Here is a 27512-nt window from a genome sequence, read left to right on the forward strand (position 1 = left end):
CTCACCGGTACCATCATCCTTGGTTTGCATGTGCTTTGAGCACAGAGATACCATTTCTGCTGCCACTTCAGCAGCGTTGTCAACTTCAACTTGCTTCCCATCCCCAGCTAAAGCTCCAGTACCACCCCTGGTCCCAGTTGTCTATTACTTTAGTCCTCTGGCACTCTCCAGGTTCTTCTCACAGGAGGATCTGCTCATCTGAGAGGAATCAGAGTCTCCCCTCTAAAGGGACACCTAGAGAAGCTCCTCATTGATACTGTTATGTCCCACACTTACCACCTCCTTCCATCTGACAGCAGAAGCTGGGATCCCAGTATTGACCCATCTTCTGCTTCCTCTAGCACCTTCTTGGCCCCCCAGAACTGACCCTGGCACCAATACCTAGAGCCCTGTCTTTGGACTCTGGGGATGACACCTCAGACTCTAAGATTTCAGTGCAAGGTCCTTCCCTATACCATTCTACACCCCTTGTGGTGTACCCAGAAGATGCCCCAGACTCTATGAACACAAATACTCCAACCCCTCTCCCTCTTCAGGGACCCCTCTCATGAGGATCTTTTAAAGCAAGAGGTTCGATCCCTTCTGCATCTGGAGGCAATAGAACTGGTTTCCCCTAGAAATGTTGGGAAGAAAGTTTTATTTCAAATATTTCCTGTTTCCCAAAAGAAATGGTATTCAATTTTAAACCTCAGGAAGCTGAACACCTACATTCTTACACAGGAGAGTCCTCAGACAACAGTAAGGACCTGCCTCCAGCTCCTAGGTCACATGTTGGCCTTGACATTTGTTACACCACATGCGAGATTACATCTCTGATGTCTTCAAGTCTGTCTCAAAACCATGTACATGCCAAACAGACACAGCCTTGCCAAATGAGTTTCCATACTCCCATGGGTACTAGACTCCCTCAGCTGGTGGAGAGACCCCCTGATGGTCTGTGTGGGAGCCCCTCTCTCACATCCACCACCATCACAACAGATTCCTCTCCTCTGGGCTGGGGGACTCAACTACAAAGTTCAGCTGCACAGTGCAAGTGGTCCCGACAGGAAACATTGCTTCAAATCAACATCTCAGAACTAAGACCAATTCGTTACGGCTCCCAGCACTTTCTCCATGACATTCAGGGCCATGATGTCAGAGTAATGATAGGCCACAGGGCAGTGATGTGCTGTATACATTGTAAAGGGAGAGCAAGATCCTAGTCTTTATGCGCAGAGTCCCTAAAACGATAGGAACTGGTACACTTCCCCCCCACACAGAGATCTCCATGGTTTACTTGCCAGGCCTCCAGAACACAGTGGCAGAAACTTCTATCAGGACCACGACTGGGAGCTCAACAACCTGATCTTTCACAGCGTCTTGAAAGCACGGAGCCTCACCATGGTAAAGCTATTTGCAACCCCGAACAATACAAAATGCCAAATCTTCTGTTCCCAGGGGGGATGAGGCTGCAGTTCTTTAAGAGACACCCTCCCAAGTTCCCTGCCCCGTGCTCGCCTTTGTGCCTATCTTCCAACAGTGCTCATCTTCAAAACATTACTCAAACTGAGCAGGAACAGTTTCATCTTAATAGCACCTTCTTGGCCCAGACAGATCTGGTACTCAGATATTCTTCACCTTTCTATAGTATTGCCTTGATGCCTCCTATTTAGCTTGGACCTTCTGACACAAAACTCAGGCACCATGAACCTCCCCAGCCTCATATCTCTGAACCTCAAGGTCTGGCTCCTTGATGGTTCTTGAATTTATAATTGGACTGATTGGCTGAGGGTCGGTTTGTACTTCTGAATAGTAGGAAGCCTACCATATGTAACACTTACTTGCAAAAGTGGAAACGCTGCCTTTCATGGTGTTCCTGTCACTCTGTGTACGCTTCTGGAGCTCCTCTCTTAAGAATCCTCGATTACCTGTTGGAATTGAAAACACAGGGACTATCAAAGAGCTCTGTTAAAGTACACATGGCAGCCATTACAACCTTCCATTTGTCTATTGAGGGCCTTTTAGTCTTCGCCCATCATACCACAGCCAGATTCCATAAGGGTTTATCTAATTTGTTTCCTCATATCCAAAACCCCACACCTCCTTGCGACCGCAGTTTGGTCCTCAACACCTTAAGGAACCCCCTGTTCAAGCTTAGGATCGCCTGTTCGTTCCTATATCTCTCCCTTAAGACTTCATTCCCGGTAGCCAGCACTTCAACTAGAAGGGTGGGAGACCTTGGGGTGTCCATGGCTTACCTGCCATATAGTACCTTCTACCATGAAAAAAATCATGCTGCACCCCCATCCTCAGTTTCTTTCAAAGGTGTCATCAGATTTTCATATCAATCAAGATATCCATTTTCCAGTGTTTTTTCCCAAACCTCACTCCTCGACCGAAGCAGCCAGGCTCCACACCTTAGGTGTTTTGAGGGAGTTTGCCTTCTGGACAAGACAAGAACCTTTAGGATTTACCCCAGGCGGCTTGTCTCCTCTGAAAGAATGAATGGAAAGTGGATTTCCACACACAGACTATTGAAATGGGTTTTGTGTTGCATTATAGCCTGCTAGAGACAGCTGGAGTGCTCCCCCCATCCCCAGGGTGACAGCCAACTCCACCATGGCGACGTCCATTTTTATAGCCCTTCTGAAGACATTCTCATGGCGGCAATGTGCAGGGCTGCAACCTGGTCCTCAGTTCAGACATTTTCCAAGCATTACACTATCCTACCTGCATCCAGGATACACATGATCTTTGGCAATGCCGTCCTCCAAACTTCCAGGGATCTCCCTCCACAGCACCCACCTCCACATTGAGTTATTGCTTGACAGGCTTCTGTAGTGGAGCACCCACAGGGACATATATTCAAAGAGGGAGGAGAGGTTACTTACCTTTCAGTAACTTCAGGTTTTTGAGGTGTTTTGTCCCTCTAGCTGCTCCACCTCCTGCCTGTCTTCCTCTCTGCTGTGGAGTCTTTTGGCTCTGTATTTGAGAAGAAACTGGAGTGGCTTGGTCCGCTTCTCCCTATATACCCTCACTCTGGAACATGAGGTTGGTGATTCAAATCTCTCATCAAGATAACATAGGCATGTGCACATCCTATGGTGGAGCACCTATCGGGACAAAACATCTCAAAGAACTCAAGTTATGGAAAGGTAAGTAAACCTCTTAAGTCTCATGCTTTTATCATGATTCTCACAAGAACATAAGAATGGCCAAACTGGGGCAGACCAATGATCCATCTAGCCCAGTATCTGTTCTTCCACCAGTGACTGGTGCCAGATGCTTCAGAGAAAATGAACAGAACAGGGCAAATATCAAGTGATTCATCCCCTGTCATCCAGTCCCAGCTTCTGGCAGTCAGCTGCTTAGGGGACACCCAGAGCATGGAGTTGCGCCCTGGATCATCTTGACTAATAGCCATGATGTTTAGGGGTTTTATAAAAGCCCAGACTGCTGGAATGAGATTTCATGAGAATCTCAGCTTTATTTATTTATTCTCAGCACTCCGAGTTACAGAGAATAAATATGCAATAAGTACACCCTAAAGGCTCAGAAACCAGAAGGAAAAGGAAAACAACCCAACCTTTATTTTTTTTTTAATCATGATTTTAAGCCAATCTCATGATCTGGGGGCCTGACACATGATTTCTCAAAGCTTGTGCTTGGTGATACTGCAATCTCTAAGATGATACTGCAATCTCTAAGGTGATACTATGCTGTTGCTGGCAACCATTTTTTGTTCAGTTCTGGTCAGACTGCTAACGATCTGAGAGACACAACTCGTTGTGGATGCTCTCTCTCTCTCCAGGGGACTTTTTCTTGGTTTGTTCTTTTTTGATTTGTTGTTCCTTTAATCTAAACGAAAGTTATTTAGATTCATGGTCTTTGTTGCTCTTGTGTACAGAGAAATATAACAGGAGCCACCAGAGATTTCTCTAGCATTCTCATTCTGGTTTGCAATACAGGCAGATTGCGACTGTGCACTGGAGAACCACTTTGAAATGTATTAAAAGAGGATGAGTGGCTTTCAAAAATTGAAATGACTTTTTTTTTTTTTTGCCAGAAGGGCTCTACAGTTGTTTCTTTCAACAGTTATCAGACAAATCAACAGCTTCTTCCCATGCTGTGGCTCTAGCTGAGAAATGCATTGTATTGGTTTACTACCCTGTCAACACAATCTTGCAAACTTAACCACCAGAGTGTTTGGCCTCTTCAAATGCTTTGAATTGAGAAAGTCATATCCTCTTACAGCTATTTCAAAATGGTGGCGAAAATCATTGCATAACTTCTCTACAATTTATGGTCAAACCACATATACATCAGCAGCATAGGTGCTGGAACTGGGGGTGGGCAGTGCTGACCCACCCCCCACTTGAAGTGGTTTCCATTGTATACAGGGTATACAGTTAGGTAAGTGGCTTTTAGCTCCCCCACTATAAAAATTGTTCCAGCTCCCTGATCAGCAGCACATAATGGTGCAATGTGGCCTAAGCAATGAATGTTGAACAAGGTTTTATTGCTCTCCTTTAAATCTTGGAATTTCTGATGCCAGCTGTTGCAGTGGTTCTATTTGTGCTTAGCCCCAGCATGACACAATAGTCCATGAGTCCTCAGCAAAACATTTTGTAGACATAGCGAGTCCCCATTTTTCCTTTCCTATCGTCTAAATGATCTAAATGGTGACATCTGTTTTGTGTCTTTCCACTATCAAAACCAAGACCATTTTCTTAGCAGTGCAGTGTGTGGAGTCATCTGCTGGTCAAGAGAAATTTGCAGCCTGTGATCTCTCTCAGTTTCTGCTGGGATGCAAGATTGAGCGTGGGCAGTATCATGCTATTGACTTTTAAAACAAGCTCCCTATTGAAATCAAGAGGGTGTTCTGCTTAAGAATTGATGGCATGATATAGCTTTGCATTCTTTAAGATCATGGCAGCCTTAATTTTCATACAAGTTGCTTTCAGGGTGTTTAAATCTAGGAATCAGTTACTTTCATCACCCTTACAAATTAGAAATCATGTTAAGTTCAGTTTCTTTCACTCACTCCATTTCTAAGGCTGCAATTGTATCTAAGCACTGTTACCTCCGGTTTTACATAACTCTATTACCTCCCTTCGGAGGACAGTTATCGATTGTCTCTAGTTCTCTCGTTTTCTGTCAAATAGGAAGAGATTTCTTTTATCTAAGTGGATTCGCTAGCCAGATGTTAGCTGCTGTCAACAGACCTCCACAAAGCATGAAATTCACCATTATTGTTGTTATTATTACTACCATAATGCCTCGAAGTGCTAGCTGTGGAGCAGCATCCCGTTGTGCTAGCCCCTCTACAAACACAGACCGAAAAGCAGCCCATGCCCCAAAGAGCTAATAATCTAAATGTAAGACAAGAGATAAATAGGTGACTACAGATCGATGTGGGAGTAAAAGGAAACAATGAGACAAGATTGGTCACCATGACAGGCAGTGGTCTTTGCTCACTAGCAACTTCAACTGATGCCAGGTTTGTTGGTAGGTATCACAGCAAAGGAAAGGTTTACGGAGGGACTGAGACAAAGATGATTGGTACCGGCTTTCCCCTCCACACACGTTGTTCAAGTGACAGAGCCCAGGTTTACAGCCACAATGTTGTTTAGCTTTGACATTTTGAACCCATCAGAATTAGAAAGAAGGGGAGAAAAAAAATCTGTGTCTCATTTTCAACATCATCTCTTAATATTAAAAAAAATCAGTCTTCCCTGGAGTTGGTTAAAAAAATGTAAGTATGATTCTCAAAAAAATTGGTAATGATGTGGGTTCTCAAAAATGTGCATGAAAAACTTGAAACTTTTCCAATTTTTTGACAAAAAAACTGAAAACTGAACAGTTTTTGTTTTTTGAAACTGAAAATAAATTTTCGGGGGGGGTTAGGGTGTGGGGGGGGGTCTTTTTTCTTTTTTTTTTCCTCTCCTCCCCCTGCTTTTCTCCCTTCCCAGCAGCAGAAGGTAAAAGATCTATCCATCCTATCAGTCTTAGGGTTGTTTATACCTGCTCCCCTCATGGTTATACACAGGGCCGGCTCTAGGCATCAGCGCTCCAAGCATCTGCTTGGGGCGGCACTTTCCAAAGGGCAGCACTCCAGCTCCCTTTTTTTTTTTTTTTTTTTGGCTTGGGGCACAAAAAGCCAGGAGCTGGCCCTGAGTGGAGGTGAGCTGCGGCAGTGGGGGGCGCGGGGAGGGCCGCAGGAAGTAACCCTGGGGCGGGGGGCAGAGGAACCGCTCCCACTTCCCCCAGCTCACCTCCGCTCCACTGCCGCCTGCTCCCCCGAGCACGCCGCTGCTCCACTTCTCCCCCCCTCCTTCCCAGGCTTGCCACAAAACTGCCGATTCACACAGCAAGTCGGGGGGGGGGAGAGAAGCGGAGCGGCGGCAGCGTGCTCAGGGGAGCAGGTGCAGTGGAGGTAAGCTGCAGGGGTGGGGGACATGGGAAGGGCCGCAGGAACCATCCTCACCAGCTCACCTCCCACCAGCTCACCTCACCAGCCTCCTCCCCCGAGCATGCAAGCCTGGGGGGGGTAGGAGGGGAAATGCAGCATGCCCAGGGGAGGAGGTGGGGCCGGAGATTTGGGGAAGGGGTTGCAAGAGGGCGGGGAAGGGACGGAGTTGGGGCACAACCATGGGGGCGCGGGAAAATTTTTTTGCTTGGGGTGGCAAAACACTTGGAGCTGGCCCTGGTTATACACAGTGGTGGATTATACAATAGGCCCATAGGGCCTGTGCCCAGGGGTCCCAGCCAACTGGGAGGCCCCAGAAAAATGGGTACCCCAGCAGAAATACAACATGGGGCAGCAGAAGCCCAGAGCCCTTGCAGAAGCTGTGAGGCAGGCAGGGGAAGCCCCAGTGCCCCAATCCCATTTCCAGCGGAAGTCCCAGGCAGGAACGGTAAGCCCTAGTGCCCAGACCCCAGTCCCCGGCAGAAGCGCAGAGCAGCGTGGGAAGCCCCAGCACCCAGACTCCAGTTGCAGGCCCGAGACTGGACATGCTCTCGCTCCCTGTTGCAGCCTCAGGGTTGGAGGAGCTCTTGCTCCCTGCTGCAGACCCTGGACCATGGGGGTGGGAGGGGAGGGCAGAGCTTCTCCAGTCTTGGGGCTGCCCCCGGGGGGGGGAGGGGGAGGGGGCGCGCAGAAAGGAGTGAACAGATTGTGGGGCTGCAGTGGGGGAGCGGAATGAGCAGGACTGTGGGTGAAACAGGGGCAGAATGGGGGGCGGGACCACGGGCAGAAGGGGTGGGGAAGGCCCTCCCCCAACACTTGCTCTGGCCCAGCACCCCAGGAGACCTTAATCCTACACACGCATATTTCAGAGTGAGAAATTATTCCAACTATGACTGTGAGAAACCTACAGCACAGAAGATGCACATTACCTGTTGTTTGTGGGGAAATAACAGCTCCAAAAAGTTCATAGCATCTACTTTCCAAGCCCCTTGTCCCAGCTTCTGACCACTGTGGTCTGGTAGCTTTCCTATGTGCTTGATTTCATTTCCATAATCAGCTTCTCAGGGCGAGGCCCATATGGTTTTTTATTTACCAAACAACCAGAGGCGCATCTATGGCACTATATAAATCATTACCAAATATAGTCTGGCATCCCTGAGGCCGCAGTGCAGAAATTTTGAGTCACTGTGATACCATGTTGGATGGTATTTCGCCAGTGACTTTCAGCAGCTAATTGAGCAGTGGGTTGGTTTTTTTTAAATGAGGTTTTTTTTTTCCCCAGGTTTCAATTTTAACTTATGAAAACACAGAGCCTCCAAGGCAGCCAAACCAAACAATTAACTGTGGCTGGAAAAGTGGAGCAAAGTGAGTCACTAACTCCTCCATCCCCAGAGACAAACACCTCTTGGCTTGCTCGCTCTCCCTTTTGAAGCTTACCTTGTGCCGAGGTGCGTCGGCAGGGACAGTCAGACAAACACATGACCTGCTGCTGGGGTTGATCTGTAACCAGGTGTAAAAATTCATCGGTTGCTTTAAAAAGTAACACGGGATCATTACTATTTTGCCAGTTAGCACAGAGCAGCAGCACTCATCGTTACCCACCAGCAGACGGGATAAAGCGTTAGCCAGCAAATGGGAACATCTACCATCCAGGCCCTGATCCTGCATGCTGGTCATGTGACGACCTCTCTCTTGGCCAAAACCAAGGATTGAGACAGGGCCCTCAACAGCTAAAAGTGTAAGTGTCTATAGCTTGCGCCCAAGAGCCAGGCTTAGCTGTAACAGAGTCACGTCACCAGTGGATCAGGCACAGATGGGAACACAGAACAGCCTCATCTGTGTGTTACCCCCCATGGAGGGGGGTACAGGTGGTTTGTCTCCACAGTGCAGCTAGCAGCGTTATATAATATATGGAGATATACCTGTCTCATAGAACTGGAAAGGACCTTGACAAGTCATCAAGTCCAGCCCCCTGCCTTCACTAGCAGGACCAAGTACCATCCCTGACAAATTTTTGCCCCAGGTCCCTAAATGGCCCCCTCAAGGATTGAACTCACAACCCTGGGGTTTAGCAGGCCAATGCTCAAACCACTGAGCCAGCCATCCATCCATCCATCCATCCCTCCCCCCATTGGGGCTTCATATATAGCGAACTGCCTTTACAGCATAGAGCCCGTTGTATGGTTATAGCAACAAGCCATACAGTCAGCAGCAGCATGGTGATGGGGTATGCAGGCAATGGAAGACATAACCTCTGATATGTACACCTGCCTACAATTTCAGTGTAACAGGTAATAGCACTTGTAGAGCATCTTTCAGGGGAAAGATAGAGGCTTAATAATAAATGTTAGACTTCATTGTGTTTTACATAGTATTACCCGCCCAGCCCAGCGGTCGATCTAGTGCAGTATCCTGTCTCAGACAATGCTCACATGCTGCAGACCAATGGCTAGGTGTAATGCCAGTGTGATGCTTTGGGGTTCAACTCGGGCCATTAAGGGGTTGTGTCACTGTGTTGCCCTGCAACTCTGTGTGCCTATTAAATGCTGTGCCATTGTGGCTCACAGCCATGGCACCAGCAGCCAGCACACGCACATGCAGGTCCCACCGTGGCTTCCAGCACCCTGTTCCTTTCTCAGAATGACCCCCAACACCCTCCCAGTCCCAGATTGCCCCCCAAACCATCTGCCCTATAGTGTCCAGCCCTCTCAATGAACAGTTATTAAGTTTGCTGCGCCCGTAAAGAGATATCACCCAGCAGCTTTCGCAGCCCTGGGTGAGTCGCCAGCAGTGAGGAGTGAACTTTGGACCTGAAAGCAGTCGCCTCTGGTGCCTGAGCTAAAAGATCCTTCTCTGTTAGCCTAGCCTATAGCAGCCTCATGAACTCTGTGTCTCACTCACCACTAGAGGGCACCACAGTGAGTGGGTGAAATCTCAGAGTGGCCAATCATGATAACCCTGCCCATAGGGGAAGTTTCTGCCTAACTCCCTGTGGTTGGGATGATACAATCTTTATAGGGGTACTGCCAACCATGAGCCAGCTTCTCAGCTGGTGTAAATCAGCATAGCTCATCTGAAGTCAATGGAGCTGCTCTGGTTCACACCAGTCAAGGATCTGGCCTATGCTGTAAACAAACATCTCGTTACTTGTATTACTAATAGCACCTAAGCTCCCTTCTGGCCTTAGCATCTGTGAATCCCCCAGTTCGTCCACTTCTTTCACGGGCCATGGGGAGAACAGGTCTGCCTGCATTGCCCTCAGCATGCTCAGAACACTTTCACTTCTGCATTGAGACAATGATGACTATAATCAAATCTCATGCTTCATACCTTCAGCAAGTCACCTACAGGGGATAGGAAAATATGTTTATCCCTGATGCACAGTTGGTGATAAGACATATTCTGGGTTGTCCAAAGCTGGAGTCAGGACATCAGACGAGCAGGACCAATGCTCTGAGGTGGTACCAAGATATTTCTGAGTGCACTCTTCATAACGCCATAGAGACTAACCCAATCCTCATGGGCAGTGTTATGTGAGTCTTGCAGTTCAGGTAGCCACAATATCCTTATTCATGTGTTGCCCCATTTCTTAGCTGAGGCCTCTGAAGTTACATTTAATGTACCAGCATATGACCATGAATGGCAAAAGATGGGGAGAAAGGTTCCCAACTGTTAACCCAAATACTATAGGATATTTTGCTATCCTGTTAGTAGGGTGTCAGGGTAAACTGATGTTAGCAAAGCCTTCTCTTCCCCTTAGGCACAAGTGGCCCAGATGATGGACTAATTGGTTGTGAGAGACTGCTTACTGGTAGGGGGAGGGCCTTAACCAGATTCATTTTGACCATCCCAGTATCAGCCCTTCATCCTAAAAATATTACTGACTGCTCCAACCTCTATGAACACCTGGCATTGTACCTTTCAGAGTTCAGTATAAGCACACCACAACAAACTGTTGATTGGTGGATGCCGAATGCTTCTCAACTCTTGATGTCCTGCAGCCTTCCTGATGTTTCTCCTTGGACTCTCCCCAGTGGTTTGTCTGCTGAGGAGCTGTGCTGAGGATGTCCACTTGGATAATGAGCACATATTACTGCTGACAAACACAGCCACACAGGAGTTCTGTTGGAAATATTGTTTTATCTTTCAAATCTCTTCAAGAACAAATTTGACCCACAGCAAATAGCCAAAGGATTATAAGGGAAGATTTACGTTTATAGAAATCCCAGCCAACACACTGTGGAAGTAACAGTTTCAATTATTTATGACAATTTGAGATGGTGTCTCATTGAAAATACAAATTTGTTAATTTTATCAACATATGATGAGAGATTACAGTATGTTAACTTAACTCCATATAGGACTATCCCTCAATGCACCTGTGGCCAAAGGAAATGATCTCTTTTTAAATGTGTGCGCTACATATCCAGGGACAACACAGATTATATGAAGTGTTATATTTTGTCACAATAAATTATCATCAAAATTTTTATATTTCTATTATTATATACATCTGTGCAGGAAAAATGGCAATATTTTCTATTCTTTTAACAGAGAAAGAGTATGTGACCCATAAGGAGAGTATCAAAACACGTACGCACGAATCAAATTAAAATTGTATGTGAAACTTTAGCAGCTGAATTTCCTAGATTTAGAGCCCTTAACACTGCATTCCTGTAGATTTTGTATGTAATATTATGTTACATCATGCTAGCACCCGTTGTATCATACATTTTTAATCATAGAGCTATCTCCAAATGATTTTTATTAGCAAAAACTATTAAGTATATTCTAAACTACACAGTACTGTACAGGGTTGTTGGTTTTATAACATAGCTATTGCTTTTAGGGAACACGTAAATGCATTTGTAATTGATTTCACACAAAGCACCTAGCATGTGTCATTATCTACTCCTGTTCACTGAATGGAATACTGTATATAGTGTTTGGTATTGGAGTAGATGACAGGTGGAATTTAAACGAAAATTCCTGATTGTTTTTGCTGCATTATGAAAATGTGGTCCATTTGACAGTCCAAGAAGGAGCCTTCTCTTGAAGAGGTACAGTTAAGATGCAAGTGCTGTGATGAGAGGGGAACAGATAGCTAGGTAGAACCATTTTTATGTTTACTGGTGTCTTCTATCTTTCTGGACCTGGAACTGCAGGAGCTGGTGGACATGACAATGGGACACAGAGAGGATCTGCATGATAGTTGCCCATTTTGAGATGCATTATGAGCAAACTACTTTTTCCTTCGATGATGCTCCAAATCAACATTATGCAAGAATTTCACTGCACCCATGTTCATCTGTGTTGCATCCAACTGGGGGGAGATATTGTATGGACATTCAGTAAATAACACAGAGTGTCAATTTTTGAGACTGACAACTAGAGGAGTAAGACACCTAGGTTAAGCTCTTCAACCTTGCTTCAGACCCTTTATGCTGAGGAAAAGGGATGGAGCAGCATGAAGGGGCCCTAAAACCCCCAGCTGCAGCTGGGGAAGGATTCCCTGGGCATAGACACTGCCTTACGGTCTGCCTTCCAAAGACCACCTCACAATCCTTGGCATAGGGAGCATGCTGAAGAGGGGGAGGGACATGCCCGAGGTAGGGACACAACACACAGTGCTGTGGTGATTCTGAGCAGTGCTGCAGCCCATAACTCAGAAAGGCCATTGTCTAAGTTACACTGGGGGCCACTCCAGCCCCTGGAGCAGCCCAAGATCAAGAGCGTGGAGAGCTGGCTTAAAGCCACATTAGGACCACGCACACCTGGGCTGTGAGTTCTGTGCTGCACCTCTAGAGGCACAGCCTAGAATCTCACCTCTTGTTCCAAGGACGCGTGCTTAAAGTATGATTCTTCTAGGAAATGGGGTATGTAAAAATGGCACCTTCTTACACACCATCTCCTAGGCAGCAGCCTTCCAGTCCTGACAGTTGTGTTTGCTTCCCGACTTGACTTACAACTACTTTATAAGAGCTGCAGAGCCATGAGATCATTACCAGAACCTGTTCCAGCTCACACATCATCAATAGAATTATTAACTAAGTTCCCAATGCAGACACTGTAGTGCAAGTGATGTGTGCCCAACTTGAGTCTCAGATTCCCGTTTGAATGTTGCAGGGCTGGCAACTAGATAAACATCTTTTTTTTTCTTGTAAACTGTGCACAAATACATAGTGACAAACCAGTGACATCTTTACAGAGTCACTTTTCAGAGTAAAACCCACTATTGAGTCCCATAGCCTGGATTAATTATATTATGGGCTGAACACATCAATTAGGTTCCAAAAAATGTGAACAGTGGCTAATTTGGAAGCCCATCACACAGTGAGGTCAATGTTACAGAAAACAGTAGGTGGGGGGGGGAAGCGTCAATGATTTCCCTTGTGTTCCACACACATGAATGTAGCCGTGAGATACAGGCCTGAATGCCAGGGTGGAAAAGAAGGAAAAAACTAGTTAACTGAAACATGATGTGTTGTAAGGCACAGAGTAAAGCATATTTGTTTACAAATATCAAAACCAGATGTTTCTGGAACAATGAAAAAAACCCACCAAAGACGAACAAACAAAACAATCGTCTTGAAATCATGCTACTAACCTGACTGAACCAAATGTGATTATAAATGTCCAGAATATTAAAACCGGAGAATATAGCTCTAGAACAAGCATACAAAACCATCCTCTTCCTCAGTGTGCCCCAAAGTGCAGCCAATCAGCCAAGCCCAGAGACATACACTTGCAGACAAGAAGAAAGTTGACCCACAGTAGGGTTTAACTACAAGTGAAAAAAAAAAAGTAGCTTCTTTTCATCCACCAAAGAAGTCACAGCCTCAAGATCCTGGCAAGTTGCCGATATGCCCTTCCATCTCCTATTGTTTGGTCACTCTCAGAACACTGGGTTGTCCGATTTGTTGACATCACTAACATGCTTTATAAATTGAGCAACAGGTCCACATTTGTCTACCCATTGGATGTTCATCTTGCCTTTTAAGATAATGTCATGGAAAGGGGCTGTGGATGTTTGTGTGTGTGTTTTTTTAATTATTAGAGAGACAAGGTGGGTGGTGAGAGAGACAAGCTTTCACAGAGCTCTTCTTCATGTCTGGGAATGTTACTCTGCGTGTCACAGCTAAATACAAGGTGGAACAAATTGTTTAGCATAAGTAGTTAACACATTTTTTCTAAGAGCCCATTCAAGGTGGTTATACCTCTGCAGTCCTAGGACAAAAAAAAAAAAAGAGTGGGATAGTGGTTACAGATTGTTGTAAAAGCCATAAATCCAGTGTCTCTACCCAGTCCATGGTTTTTAGTGTCTAGAAAAGTTATGAATTTAAGCTCCCAGGCTTGTCTATTGAAAGTGTTCTACAGGTTTCCTTTGAGGATGAGGACTGATAGGTCAGATACGGAGTGATCGCTTTGTGAAAAGTGTTCACCATAGGTGATATGATGTTTCTGTCTTATGATTTTTCTGGGCAAGTTTATTCAAAAGCGTAGTGATTGTCTCGTTTCACCCACATACTTGTTACTGGGGCATTTACTGGACTAGATGAGGTACACCACATGTTGTGATAGACATGTGTAGGACTCATGGATCTTGAAAGATGTGTTGCGGGGGAGGGAGGGCATTGATCATCACAGCAGTGGCGGTATGTCTATAGGTTTTGCATCGGTTGTTATGGCAGGGTCTGGTGCTGCTTTGAGTTGGTGTGTCCTGATCTGTGACGAGTTTGCTTTTGATGATGAACTTGGTGAGTTTGGGGGGTTGTTTGAAGGCCAGAAGAGGGGGTTCAGGAAAGATTTCTTTCAGGATGTGGTCCCCATAAAGTATGTTGTCATTGTTTAATGATACCCTGTATGGGTTCCAGAGTGATGTGGTTGATGACAACTAGGACATATAGTTGGAGGGTATTTTTTTTCCTGTATTGAAGTAGGTTCTCTTGAGGTATTTGGGTGACCCATTCCATGATGCAATCTACTTCTCTGGTGCAGTGTCTTGATTTGGTAAAGGTGAAGGTGAAGTTTTTAAGTGTGTTAAGGTGTATATCCTGAACTTTCTCTTCAGAGCATATGCTGTGGCATCTGAGTGCCTGGCTGTAGTCAACAGATTTCTTGGTGTGTTTGGGGTGGTTGCTGGATCTGTGAAGGTGGTAAGTGTGGTGATCCATGGGTTTCTCATACGTAGTTGTTTGTAGGGTTCCATTATTGAAGCTGATCATGGTGTCCAGGAAGTTGATGGAGTGGGAGTGTTCTACAGAGAATGTGATTGATGGGTGATGGTTGAAGTTGTGGTGGAAATCTCTGAGGGAGTTTAGGTCGTCCATCCAGAGGATGAAATCATAATCAATGTACCTCAGGTATATCACCAGTTTTATGGTGCACTTGGCCAGAAATTCTTCCTCAAGGTCACTCACATACATATTGGGGAGCCATCCTAGTACCTATGGCTGTTCCCATGGTTTGGACAAAGTGTTTGTGGTTGAATGTGAAATTGTTATGGGTGAGGATGAAATGGATGAGTTTGGCGATGTGTTTGGGTTGGATATTTGAGCATTGTCCATTGTCCTATAGATATTTGAAGCAGGCAAGCAGTGCCATCATTGTGAGGGATGTTGGTGTAGAGGCAGGTGACAACATCCATCGTGATAAGGATGGTGCTCTGAGGAAGGTTGTTAGTATTGCAGAGTTTCTGGAGGAAGTAGGTTGTGTCCTGGAGGAAGTTGACCCCTTGTGTGGTGAACGGTTTGATGATGGTTTCTATGAGTCCTGATATTCACAGAAACCATTATCAAACCACTCACCACACAAAGTGCCAGCTTCCTCCAGGACAATCATACATTTCTTATCAAAGAATAAGATTTAAGAATAATGGAAACTGAAAAAAGAACAGGAGTACTTGTGGCCCCTTAGAGACTAACAAATTTATCTCTAAGGGGCCACAAGTATTCCTGTTCTTTTTGCGGATACAGACTAACATGGCTGCTACTCTGGAACTGAAAAGTTATATATAAAATAAAATCATAACATGCTTTCTAGAGATGAAACTTCATTTAGCAGGCTAACAGTTTATCTACAGAAGGTTACCTCACCCCAAATGTCTTTTGCAGCATTTCAACCAAGCCTAACTGAGATCCTGTTTTCATGAATGTAAACTCATTGTCCATTTAATTCCTCAAGTGCAGGATAAAGGGATGTCTCCTTGCCTTCTTCTTAAATCCCCAGAGGTCACAGTCTTTGTGCATGGCCAGGCAAACCCCCCTGGTTTGTTTTTGCCTCTGTGCTCCTTTCCTGTTGACTCCGTATGTAAATAGGGCTTCCATTGTGTTGGGATACAATGCTTAATCTACCTGGCAGACATCCTTTGTGTGAGTCAAAACTCGTTCGTCAGCTCTGCCTTGGACACAGACTTTAAAACATATATTCAGTACACGTACACATCTCCTTAAATATGATCCACACAAACATCTCACAGTGATTAGAGACCTCACATGACATCATTGATGGATAAATACTACACCATCAATGTGTGAGTGAGTTTGTCAGGCCCGTTAGGAGGTACTGTTACAGAACAGTGAACCCTCTGCCATATGCTACAAATGGGCCTCTGTGTCACACTCCTCCATTAACCAGCTTGTAAATTGGATGCAAATGTAGCCCTCATTCAGGTTAATGACCATTTACCCTGTTACCATTAGTCCATCAGTATCCATTCCCTATCCTGGTTTAAGGGATATATAGAACAGATATGCCTTGACTGATTAATAATGACAGATTCCTGCTGGAATAAAATTAGAAAAACTCTGCACCTCTGTTTATCCCAAAATATTATCCATCTAAGAAAAGACTAAGAAAATGGTTCACATCAAGTGAGACACTTTGTCTAAGAACTCAGAGATCAGCCAAGGTCGGGAATTTCTCTCCTCAAGAATAGAAACTAAAATGGCTAATGAGAGTATTGTTAATCACTTAGGCAAGAATCTCTCTGAATTTACATATGCATAAAACCTCTTTTCCCCTCCAACCTAGCTAAAAATAACTCCAAGTTACCAAGCAAGGGTCACACCCTTCTTTCCTATGCAAAGTGTTTTCACTCCAAAGTAAAAACCATACATTATTCACCGTATATTTGATTTATAAGGAAAACAATCTCTTTCACTGACAATTAGAAACTGTACATTTGTTTGCCTTGTGTGTCAGATCTACATCCTTCTGCGTGTGAAAAATGCCTCTTGTTCTACTGTTGTATGCAGTGTAGATGTAGCTGTGTCAGTCCCAGGATATTAGAGAGACGAGGTGGGTGAGGTAATAGCTATTATTGGCCCAACTTCTGCTAGTGAGAGAGACAAGCTTTCAAGTCACCCAGCGCTCTTCTTCAGGTCTCCGGTAGACCTCTGTGTGATCTGTGGGCTTGAAAGCTTGACTCTCTCACCAACAGAAGCAAGTCCAATAAAACAGCTGTTCTCCACCAGGGGTCCACGGTCCCCTGGGGGTCCACGGGGCCCCACGGCTGAAACCCAGAGCCTGAGCCCTAGTGCCGCCCATGGGACTGAAGCTGGGAGGCGCAGGACTAAATCCTGGAGCCCCAAGCCCTGGTGCTCCCTGTGGGGCAGAAGCCCTGAGCCCATCGGCACAGTTGGGGACCTGGAGGGCATTGCCCCCACCCCAAACTGCAGCACAAGAGCACAGCAGTCCTGGGGCTCAGCTCCGCACCTCCCTCCCCAACTCCTCTCCCTGCCCCCTGGCCAGGTCAGAGGCGGGAAGCCAGAAACAGTTGTTTCGTGGCGGCAAGTGCTGGGAGGGAGGGGGGAGGAGGGAAAATGCGGCCCGCTCTGGGAAGAGCCGGGGCTGGGGCAGGGATTTGGGGAAGGAGTCCAATAGGGGCAGGGAGCGGGCAGAGACTTCGGGGAAGGGGTTGGAATGGGGGCGGGGGCCAGTGCCCACTGGCGCCGGGAAAAGTTGGCACCTATGGGTACATCCTCCCTGCACACAGCCCCTAGCTACACCCTCTCTGCACACAGCCCCTAGCTACACCCTCTCTGCACCCTGAGCTACCCCCCTGCCCACAAACAGCCCCTAGCTACCCCCTCCCTGCACCCTGAGCTACCCCCCGCCCACAAACAGCCCCTAGCTACCTCCTCCCTGCACCCTGAGCTACCCCCCGCCCACAAACAGCCCCTAGCTACGCCCTCCCTGCACCCTGAGCTACCCCCTCCTCACAAACAGCCCCTAGCTACCACCTCCCTGCACCGAGCTACCCCCCCACCCACAAACAGCCCCTAGCTACGCCCTCCCTGCACCCTGAGCTACCCCCCTGCCCATAAACAGCCCCTAGCTACCCCCTCCCTGCAACCTGAGCTACCCCCCTCCCCACAAACAGCCCCTAGCTACCCCCTCCCTGCACCCTGAGCTACCCCCCTGCCCATAAACAGCCCCTAGCTACCCCCTCCCTGCAACCTGAGCTACCCCCCTCCCCACAAACAGCCCCTAGCTACACCCACCCTGCACCCTGAGCTACCCCCCTGCCCATAAACAGCCGCTAGCTACCCCCTCCCTGCACCCTGAGCTGTTTTCAAACTTTTTGAGCTAAGCCCCTGACCTTTGAGTTATAATTTTTGGTTGCTCCCCACCCCGCCCCAGACAGGCTGGGTGGCCTGCTGAGGTGAGTTAGGGGGTGGAGGTGGCACTCCCTCCCTGGACCCTGCCATGCGGAGGTGGCTCAAGCCCTGCAGGCCCTTGGCCCCCCAAAACAGAAGTCAAACTATGCCTATGCTTGAGGGTCCTGCCCCAAGCCCCCCCCCCCCACTTGTGCTAGGCCCTGGAGTTTTTATAGCATGTTGAGGGGAGCCTCAGAAAGAAAAAGGTTGAGAACCCCTCCCCCACCTTGTCTCTCTTGTTCTATTGTAAGTCCTAAATAAGGTGAAATGCATGTGTACAATCAACGAGTGTATGGAATACGTCCACCAAATTTAGAAGAGTATAAGGATTTTTGTTTGTTTGTTATCGTAAATAACTGTTGCGCTCTAGAAGTAATGGAAATTATGTGGTATAAGGAAGGAGAATTGTTAAAAGACATAAATCAGAGTATAACTCTGGGATAAGTAAGAGAAATTGCTTAATAGAGGGGATCCGAATTGATAGTCGGGGCTAATAATGAAATACAATCCTTGAAATGAATCAAACTTAAAAAGCCTCCGATAAGAAATGGATTGAAGACATTTGTTTTACACCAGCGCCATCTACTGGATACCAGTGAAAGCGGCAAAGAAATGGAAAGCTAAAACCTAAGCACTCACTTGGCATGTGTACAGTGGGAATAAGAGGGTTGCCCCCTCCTACAAGCCCTGAAACCAGAGTCACCATAGGCTCAGGAGAGTTGACTGAACCCAACACAAGAAGCTGCAGATCCCAAATGCAACCAATGCCTGGAGCTATAAAATCTAAGTGGCACCTTGGCAAATTCATAAATTGACCCTCTTTCACAGGTTCTCTCTTCAAGGGAGTGTCTTCACTTGTAGGAATCAATCCCTATGCACCACTGCCGCATTCTCAGGAAATCCCTCAAACTCTTCTGTTAGCTGCTCACAATGGGTGCTTGTGTATCTCAGCTCCACTTCCCAGTATCAACATTGCCTCAACTGCCCCAAACTATGCAGCCAAACACCATACGTTCTCAGCCCCTCTGCCAATGATGCTGGCTTTGATGCCCTATTCATCTCCTGCTCCAGTGCCCATCTCCATGCCTATGCCCTATGTGAGGAATACCCACTGCTTCTCAATTCACCAAGTGATCACCCTCCTCACACTGAAGTCCCTCCTCAAAGACTCACTTCTTCGGCAATGCCCCCAAAGAGGAGAGCCAAACCACCTAGGGGAAAACCTTCTGACTTGCAGTGTGTCCTGAATTCTCCGTTTCCATTAGACAGTAAGCTTTCTGGGGCAGGGACTATCTTCCTTCCGCACCTTGTGTAGCACCAACCACATTACCGCTGCTTTACAAGTAACAACACAGAATGTAGGTACTGCTGGCATACAACCCTAGGAACTCTCTTTTATTTTCAATTATCCTTTTAAACCCAGCATTATCTGTACTCTTGTTCAGATCACTCCCTGTGGAGAAATACTGTCACCTTCTCTCTTCACTGCTCCTCTTCTCTGTTCATTTGTTATAACAGAGTGTTCACAGGAAATAGAGCATTGATACATCAGGGAATCTCAGTGACCTCATCTGTTAAAATACAGACATGTCTCTTGGCTTACTTTTAACAACTGCAGCTGCTAATTATTTTTGGGGGGCGTAGGAAGGGGAATAAAGGTCAAACATACATCCCTTTTCTTATGTCCTTTATTTTTGTATGTAATACTAATACAAAATAATTTGTACAAAGGCTAAAGTAGGTATTGCATAGAAGGAACACCGGTGTGAACGTAACCTGGATGGAATGGCACATTAGGTTCTAATAGCTACCACACATACAAATGTTCTGGGTCTGCAAGTGTATTTCTGGTATAAAAATATCTCCATGTTTCACACAAGAGCTAAGTGACGAAGCCAACAAATTAAGTTTAAAAGGAAATTATTTCGGGACACTAATTGTGCCTTATTGCATTCTGCTTCCCCCCAATTCCCTTTTACACACAGACCACATTGCCAGAAATATATTTGTTGGGAAAATGTCCTTTTTCTCCTTGCCATCTTTATTCCAACAAACCACAGCATCTTTGATGCAATACAAATGATATGCTTAGTTTGTCTAAATGTACGGTATCAAAAATACTGAGTGGATGAGTTACATTACACTCCACTTGTGACTTTCAAATGCGCTTTTCGGCATATTATTCTACTACAGATACATTGTCGGAACTCAGTCACTCAATGCAACATGCACAAGATAAAACTCTAAAGGCAATTGACGTTCACTTGAGTATAATTGTGACTTGGTTTTAATACCTACTATTTAACCTACCAATGGACAAAGAGTGCACTTTATTTACACCAGCACGATCACAGCTATCAATGTTGGGTAATGTCACCAAATGTTCTCAATTTGATATTTGGTTTGAGGTGCTAAAGGCACCTACATTTCTATTTGGTGTATCATCTTCAGTTCCTCAGCCCCCTCCTCTCTCCCCTTTAACACAGCCATGACTAGGGGGCTGTCCATCATTTAGGTAACTAATTTTTCAGTGATTTCCAAGATCCACCTACCCTTGCAACACTGAGATGGACACTCAAAATTAAGGACTCATCCACCCCTCATGAGTTACGTGGTTTATGGGCAGCCCCTAACGGTGAAGCACTGATCCTCCCCGCTCCCTCCCTAGCCAAGACCCTATTACAAGTAATTCCCTAAGCTTCCCACAATTTTGCCCTACCCCTGGAAAACACCCTCCCCGCAGCCAATTCCCTGCCTCTGTCCCTCCCAGTCTCCCCATTTCTAACTCCATGAAGGTTCAAACTCTTATTCTGACAGTATTCATTCCAGGACAACCCTTCCTTCCCAGGTTGACAGTCAAAACAACTGGCATTGGGGAAGCAAATCAAGCGGGTATCTGGTGCTGGGGTTCTTGTTCCAGGCAATAGTCTCAACCTGTTCCTGATTCCCCAGTACCAGAAACTCTGCACAGCCTCCCAGCACTACAGCCCCCTAAGGGTATGTTTACACTACAATGAAAAACCCCCAGCTGGCCCGGGCCAGGCGACTCAGGCTCAGGCTGCGGGGCTGCTTCATTACAGTGTGCACTTCTGGGCTCGGGCTGGAGTCTGGACTCTCGGACCCTGCGATGTGGGAGGGTCCCAGAGTTTGAGCCCAGAAGTGCACATTGCAATGAAGCAGCTCCATAGCCCGAGCCATGCAATCCTGAGTCTGCTGGCATGGGCCAGGAGCAGGTGTCTAGCTGCTGTGTAGACATACCCTTAGTAACCCCACAAGCCTTAAAACCTGGCATTTCTAAAAGTGGAACTGGTTAAGTAGCTGAGGGTACAAGCCGAGATCAGCAATAAAGCAAAGATCAGAATTCAGTGCGTGTGGACATGGAGCTGTAAACCTGGCCAATTGTGCATGTACGCTAGCACACAAAAGTGCACACAGGCTCCTGAAAGTATGGTACCGAAACGCATTGCCTTGACTACATAAGAAATTATTGGGGAGTGAGTTATTTTTTAATTCTCTCACAGTGATGTCAACTACAGTAGAGTGGACTAAACACCTTTAAGCACCTCTGGTTTGTATGTTAAGCCAACCTTTTAACAATGAATTCTTACTGTTTCCAGGAGACTGTCCTCACAGACAATGTATATTGGGCCAAATGAGCATCCCTGCACCATGAATACTTTGGGGTCGGCAACCTTCGGCATGTGGCCCACCAAGGTAATCTGCTAGCGGGCCGCAAGACATTTTGTTTACGTTGACTGTCTGCAGGCACAGCCCCCCACAGCTCCCAGTGGCTGCAGTTCGCTGTTCCCGGCCAATGGGAGCAGTGGGAAGTGGTGGCCAGCACATCCCCCCCACATTCTTTTGTATGTAACTCCAGTCACTAAGTAAAATTCTGGAGAAAGGTTACCCAAGACCCCCCAACAAGTCCTCCAGAAAAACACAGAATTTAATGTCCTGATACTTGCAAAGTAAAAGGCGAGGGGAAAACAAGGGAACACCCCCTGCCGCCAACAAAAGAACATCAAAAAGTATTTGGCCCTTCTTTATAAAAGCAAAAGAGGGGTCTAAGCCCAAGCCCCCTTTCTTCCCCAAACATACCCTTTGGCGGGTTACTTATTTTTAACCTTTCTGACTGCCTTAACAAATAACAGTTTAGAGCCATTTCTTGTCAAGTGAAACATGAAGCGATCAGAAATCTCATCAATGGTCACCTTCTTTAAATTTGCTCCCAACAGCTGCTTTGAGAACTCCTGTAGCAATTGCTTTAAGCATATAATTTCAGGGCACTTACTCTGCTACAGTCAAAAGTTAAAGATTTGGCAACGCCATGCCAGAAAACTGTCTGACTTAACTTTTAGAAATATTTTGTTTCGTTCTCCTGAGGCTTGGAGTCTGAGGTCCTATTGGGATCCAGGAAGTGGGCGGGCATAAGCCCACTGCTAAAGGACCTCCCCCCAGCCTAAGGGGAGGATCCACAGGACCTGGAAGCCAAATGATTCCGGGGGAACAACTAATGAGATAACAGGGACAGGAGTGAGGTCAACTGGGCACCATCAACTGCCCTTGAAGTCAATGAAACTAAGAATGCACAACTTAGCACCTCACCTCACATCTCACAACTTAGCACCCTGCAAGATCAGACCTGTAGCGCTGAATCTCTGAACCTTAGCCACTTACCCTCAGTCTTATGAGCTTCCTATTTCCCCTAGAGAATGAGTCCCTGTTACATTTGGCTAACGGTTTTCTGAAGTAGCCACTGTAATTAATTGTAGAAATAAAATGCACTCTGGCCTTGTTTCTTAATTAGGAATACAGGTAAACATAAAGGGCCAGACTGAGGAAAATAGCCCTGGTTTCTGGACATTATGCACCCAGGATTTGAAAGCCACATGCTTGGAAGTGTAAGCAGTTACCTGTCATAAAGAAAAAGCCCTTTTCCCTCTTGACAGTTCTGACACTGCTACTGAATTAAATATGGACACACTCTACTGCTATAAGTCTTACCCGCCTCTCTGAAATCCAAAAATGTATCAATCAGATTTTAAGCTCCTCTACAGTTTAAGCTTATATATAAAAACCTGGGTGCAAAAAGCACAACAAAATATCATGTATGCAAAATTCTAAAATGACACTTTAAAAAGCAACAAAACTTTGATACAGTTGAACTGAGCTTCAATGATATATATATATATATATGCATATATAAATACAAATCAACATTTGTATACACTTAAAATACTTTTACTCAGTATCAGTTTTTATTTAAAAACATGCTAAAAATGTGTAGTTAAATAATCAAAGCAATGTTTTGGAAAAATGCACAGACAGCCATCCACCAATGCAAGCAAAAAAAGTGCATTTTTAAACAAGATTGATATCCCTTTCACTAAACACTCAAAGGACAATTAGTATCTTCTCTGATATATACCAACAAATACAATCTAATGATTTTTTTATGGCTGGCTTTTGTCACCTTAAGAACAGTATTGCTTTTTCTTTGTTTTCAAAACACAGGTTTTCCCGTTATATGGTTTGATATTCAGCTACTGTACTATAATGCTAATTGTTTACTTAATTTGCTTAATTCCCTTTCCATAGTCAGCTAAAGCGAGACTTGCCAATACTGTTTGTGTAATTATCTCTGTTAATACTGTACTTAAAATGCTAAAAGAATTCATGAAAAAAAAAATTCAATATCTATCTTGCTATCAGGTCATAAAACATAACTGAGCATTCTACAAAAAATAAGTTTTAAGGGAAGGCAAAATAGCTTTAGTTTTCCACTATGTATTTTGCCTTCATGGTTACTTGTATAAATGCATTTTGCTTTCTATTTTTTTTTATTTTATTACAAAAACCAACCACAGATTAAAATGTAAGATTTCAATAGGTACCACTGTGCGACTTTAGAAGGATTAGCATCCTGGTCTTGCTTATTTTTCCACCCTTCTATGTTTGTCTGAGAGAGAAAACATTGGTATTTTACAAGAGAAAGCAAAATAACCCTACCATAAAAGATAAAGAAGTAGAGCTATGGATTAAAGATAGACATTTTTTAAAATGCAAAAATTCAAAGCTTGTCATTTTTTTTTGGAAACTTTGGAGACTATTTTACACATAGCAGCAAATATGCTCAGTGCCGGAGCTCCCATTCTTGACACAGAATGTCTCAAACGGAGCTCAAGCACACATGGTCCCAATTTTTGTTACAATTAAAGTAAACCAGGTTTTGTCTATATTTTCCCCCTCCTCCTTCCTCAAGTCTTTAAAAGGAAATATGAATGAAGCAGCAGTCACCAATACGGCCAGTGGAAGAATAACTAAAGGGTGGGTATACGCAACCAAACAGGAAGGACGGATTGTATTATCCTGCACCAATAATATGTGCATTAGACCCAACTTCTTCAACCTTGAGGGCCTCAAGTTAGGAACCTAATTCTACATTCTAGGCATGTAAATACCGGTATGTGGCCTGATTTTCCAAGAGCCTGAGCCCCTGCAGTGCCACTGACTTCTATGCAACCTGTAGGTAGGAGCTCAACCACTCTGAAAGTTATCTAAAGAAGTGACCTGCCTAGATATCAATTTAGATGCCTATTGGTAGGCAGCCAAGTTTGAAAATGGTGGACTAGATTCTCAGGGCCTGATTGTCACTTACATTAATGCCCCTTTACATCACTCTATGTAAAGGCGCCTTAAAGTTGGCATAAAGTACATTTACACTCACTTCAAGGCCCATTTACGCTGCCAGAGAGGTGTAAAGGTGCTTCGGGTAAATGAGAATAAGGACCTCAAATCTGTAAGCAGCAGGTAATAAATTAGCTTTAAAATGTATTTTTAAATTACCACTAAGTTTTATAGTAAACGTCTGACTAAAATAAAACCAGAGTGTCCACAAAATGACTGAAGTTTCATTTTCATTCATACTTTCCTTCGTGAAGCAGCAAAATGTAAGAAAGACCTCTGCCAAAAAAACAATAACAAAAAAAGTCAAGCAGGGGTCACTATGAAAGAAGCAGCATTCAAACTAGAGAGGAATATGTTCAAGTTTTCTAGCAGGAATGTCGGTAGAAATGTGTGTTGTCATGAGTTCTGAACTACCATGTAGTACGTCTGACTTGGAAAACAGAAGACAAAAGTCAACACTGTATGTGCAAAGATACAAACAGGTTCTGAGCACCTATCTGAGCAACTGATTTCAAAGTGAAAACGTAAATCACGCCTTTCCCGCTCTCTTGGGACATACGGCGCACCATTCCCCCACTTGCCTTTAACCAGCTTTATACCTCCGGGGTTGTTCAAAAGCTACCTCGCCAGCCTGGCAAAACTGCAACCATTGTCAAGTAAACGCCTTTCAGGAAAACTGACAATGAACCGATTGTGCTCCCCTTATGATGTACAGCACCGTGCACGATAAGCCATCCCATTGAAATCAATGGGACTACTTGGAAAGTAAACTACTACTCAATGGGCCAGAGAGTAAGCCCCTTCCTGGTGCTGGTGAGCAGTTACTCACCTGATACACTTACTCACACTGAATAGTATCATGCTGAAAGTAGTCCCATTCAATGGGCCTACCTGAGGAGTAAGGTGCTACTCATTGTGGATAAAGGCATCACAATCTAGCTCACTGAGAGTAAGGGGTTCACCATTTAGCCCAGTGAGAGTAAGGGTAACCCAATCTGGCCTCAAGTACTGAGCCACCTGATTGAAAGGACTGTCATCAATATAGTAAGGGTACAAACCCACGGTAGCTCAGAAGATGCAGTTAAATGTAACCTCCCTAGGGACTTTAGAACAGACATGTCTTTATTTCCACCTTTTAAACTAATGATAAAAATGTGTCCTTCAAAAATCGCACAGTGGTTCCTAGATTAAAATATGACAGATGTAAAACAAAACTGTAAGAAGTTACAAATCAGGCTACTAAATTCTAAGCAATCTCTATAATAAAAAAGTATACACCATAAGGTACAAAAAACTGCACGTGAGCAGCTCTGATTCCTAGGGCTCTCAGTCTGAGTGGCTTTCTCAAGTCTTCCAGTATGTCAGACATGAGCAGTTTGAGACTGATCAGAAGACTTCAAAGAATTCTACCTAGAAGTTAAACACACATCTGTCACGTTATCCTTGCACGTCTAACAACAATTAGTAGAGCAAAGCATTTTCTTAAATAAAGTTAGGGAAAAGTTTAACAGATCTATGAATTAGTGTAGAAAACTGATTTGTTTTTATTATTTTTTCCTTTTCTTCTTTGGCAAATAAATGGCAAATGCAAAACAGAAACAAAAAAATAAGTCCAGTAGCAAGTTGTGCTAGTAATCAGTCAAGTAATGATGACGTAGATGGATCGGTGGGATGAATGCCTTCAGCAGAGCAAAGCTGGATTTTTCGTTTCAGTTGTTTTGCTTTGTTTTTAATGGCAAGACAGAAGTGTAGATGCAGTTAACATTTTGAAGATTTAGGCATCGTATTTTTTACCAGTCCTATGAATCTGCTGGAAGAGTGTCATGGAGAAGGCCATGCCAAGTATCTGAAAGAAAGCAAATATTATGGGCTAGCTATAGTGACACCTTCAAAACTGTGCTGATGGTATTTTATCTGAGGATGCCTGAATTTTCTGACACCCAACACTAATCAAATTCCTCCAGCCAAGACTTTCAGCAGTGATTAGTGATTTTGGGTGCCCAACAGCAGACCCTTAAAGAGGCCTGGCATTCAGAAGGCAGGTGATCAAAATTTGCTGAAAATATATCTCCCTTTAAGGTGCCTCAAGCTGGGTTTCCATAAATCACTGTCACTTTTGAACATCTTGTCCTAGAGGTGTGCCGTGTTGCAAGTTAGCATCAGAAAATCAAAAGAACAGCAAGAAAATCACCTGAGGCCAACATACAACAAATACAGTTGTACAGTATGAGACACACACAGTTATTAGGCCTTGTCTCCTTTTTAAACCGCAAGAAGAAAACATCAGGTCTGACTCATTTTTTTTATTGGCGCCTGTTTGGTCGCTTCTGAGTTACTTTTTTTCCATATGACTGACAATTACAGGGGTTGTCATAAAAAGTCCATATTTGCAACAGATTACACAGTTACCAAAGGGTCAAGTACTGCAAATCATACAATGGGTTTGCACACAGGGTAGTTGATGATCAAATTTGGCCTAAAGTTATATGCTATAAAGTGTAAGGGAAAATCATGCCATCTCAGATAGCACGTTGTGGTTTAAATGAGAGTAATTGCCGGTTTGATTTAAATGTCAACCACTGCAGTAGTGATAATGCAACACTGAACTTTCATCTAGAATCCTTCAACTCCACTACCTGTTCTTATTTGTGAAGACTAGGAAAGCTGGCCTATCTGATGGGTTTGGGAGGCTTTGTTCCTTGATATCTGAGGTTACT

At 44.9% G+C, this 27512-nt stretch overlaps 1 protein-coding gene across 4 annotated transcripts in view; it reads right to left on the reverse strand.

The window, feature by feature from the left end:
• Positions 1-19778: 19778 nt before the first annotated feature.
• Positions 19779-27512, reverse strand: part of TSPAN9 (tetraspanin 9) — a 289499-nt gene continuing 281765 nt past the window's right edge. For 3 of the 4 annotated variants that reach the window (XM_044997258.1, XM_044997250.1, XM_044997237.1), the window contains one exon: positions 19779-26641. In XM_044997258.1, coding sequence (XP_044853193.1) covers positions 26570-26641 — 72 coding nt within the window. In that variant the 3' untranslated portion in view covers positions 19779-26569. The remainder of the gene's footprint in view (positions 26642-27512) is intronic. The other variant, XR_006574929.1, reaches the window with a different exon arrangement.

The sequence above is a fragment of the Mauremys mutica genome, chromosome 1 (genome assembly GCF_020497125.1).
Source record: "Mauremys mutica isolate MM-2020 ecotype Southern chromosome 1, ASM2049712v1, whole genome shotgun sequence".
Taxonomy (NCBI): domain Eukaryota; kingdom Metazoa; phylum Chordata; order Testudines; family Geoemydidae; genus Mauremys; species Mauremys mutica.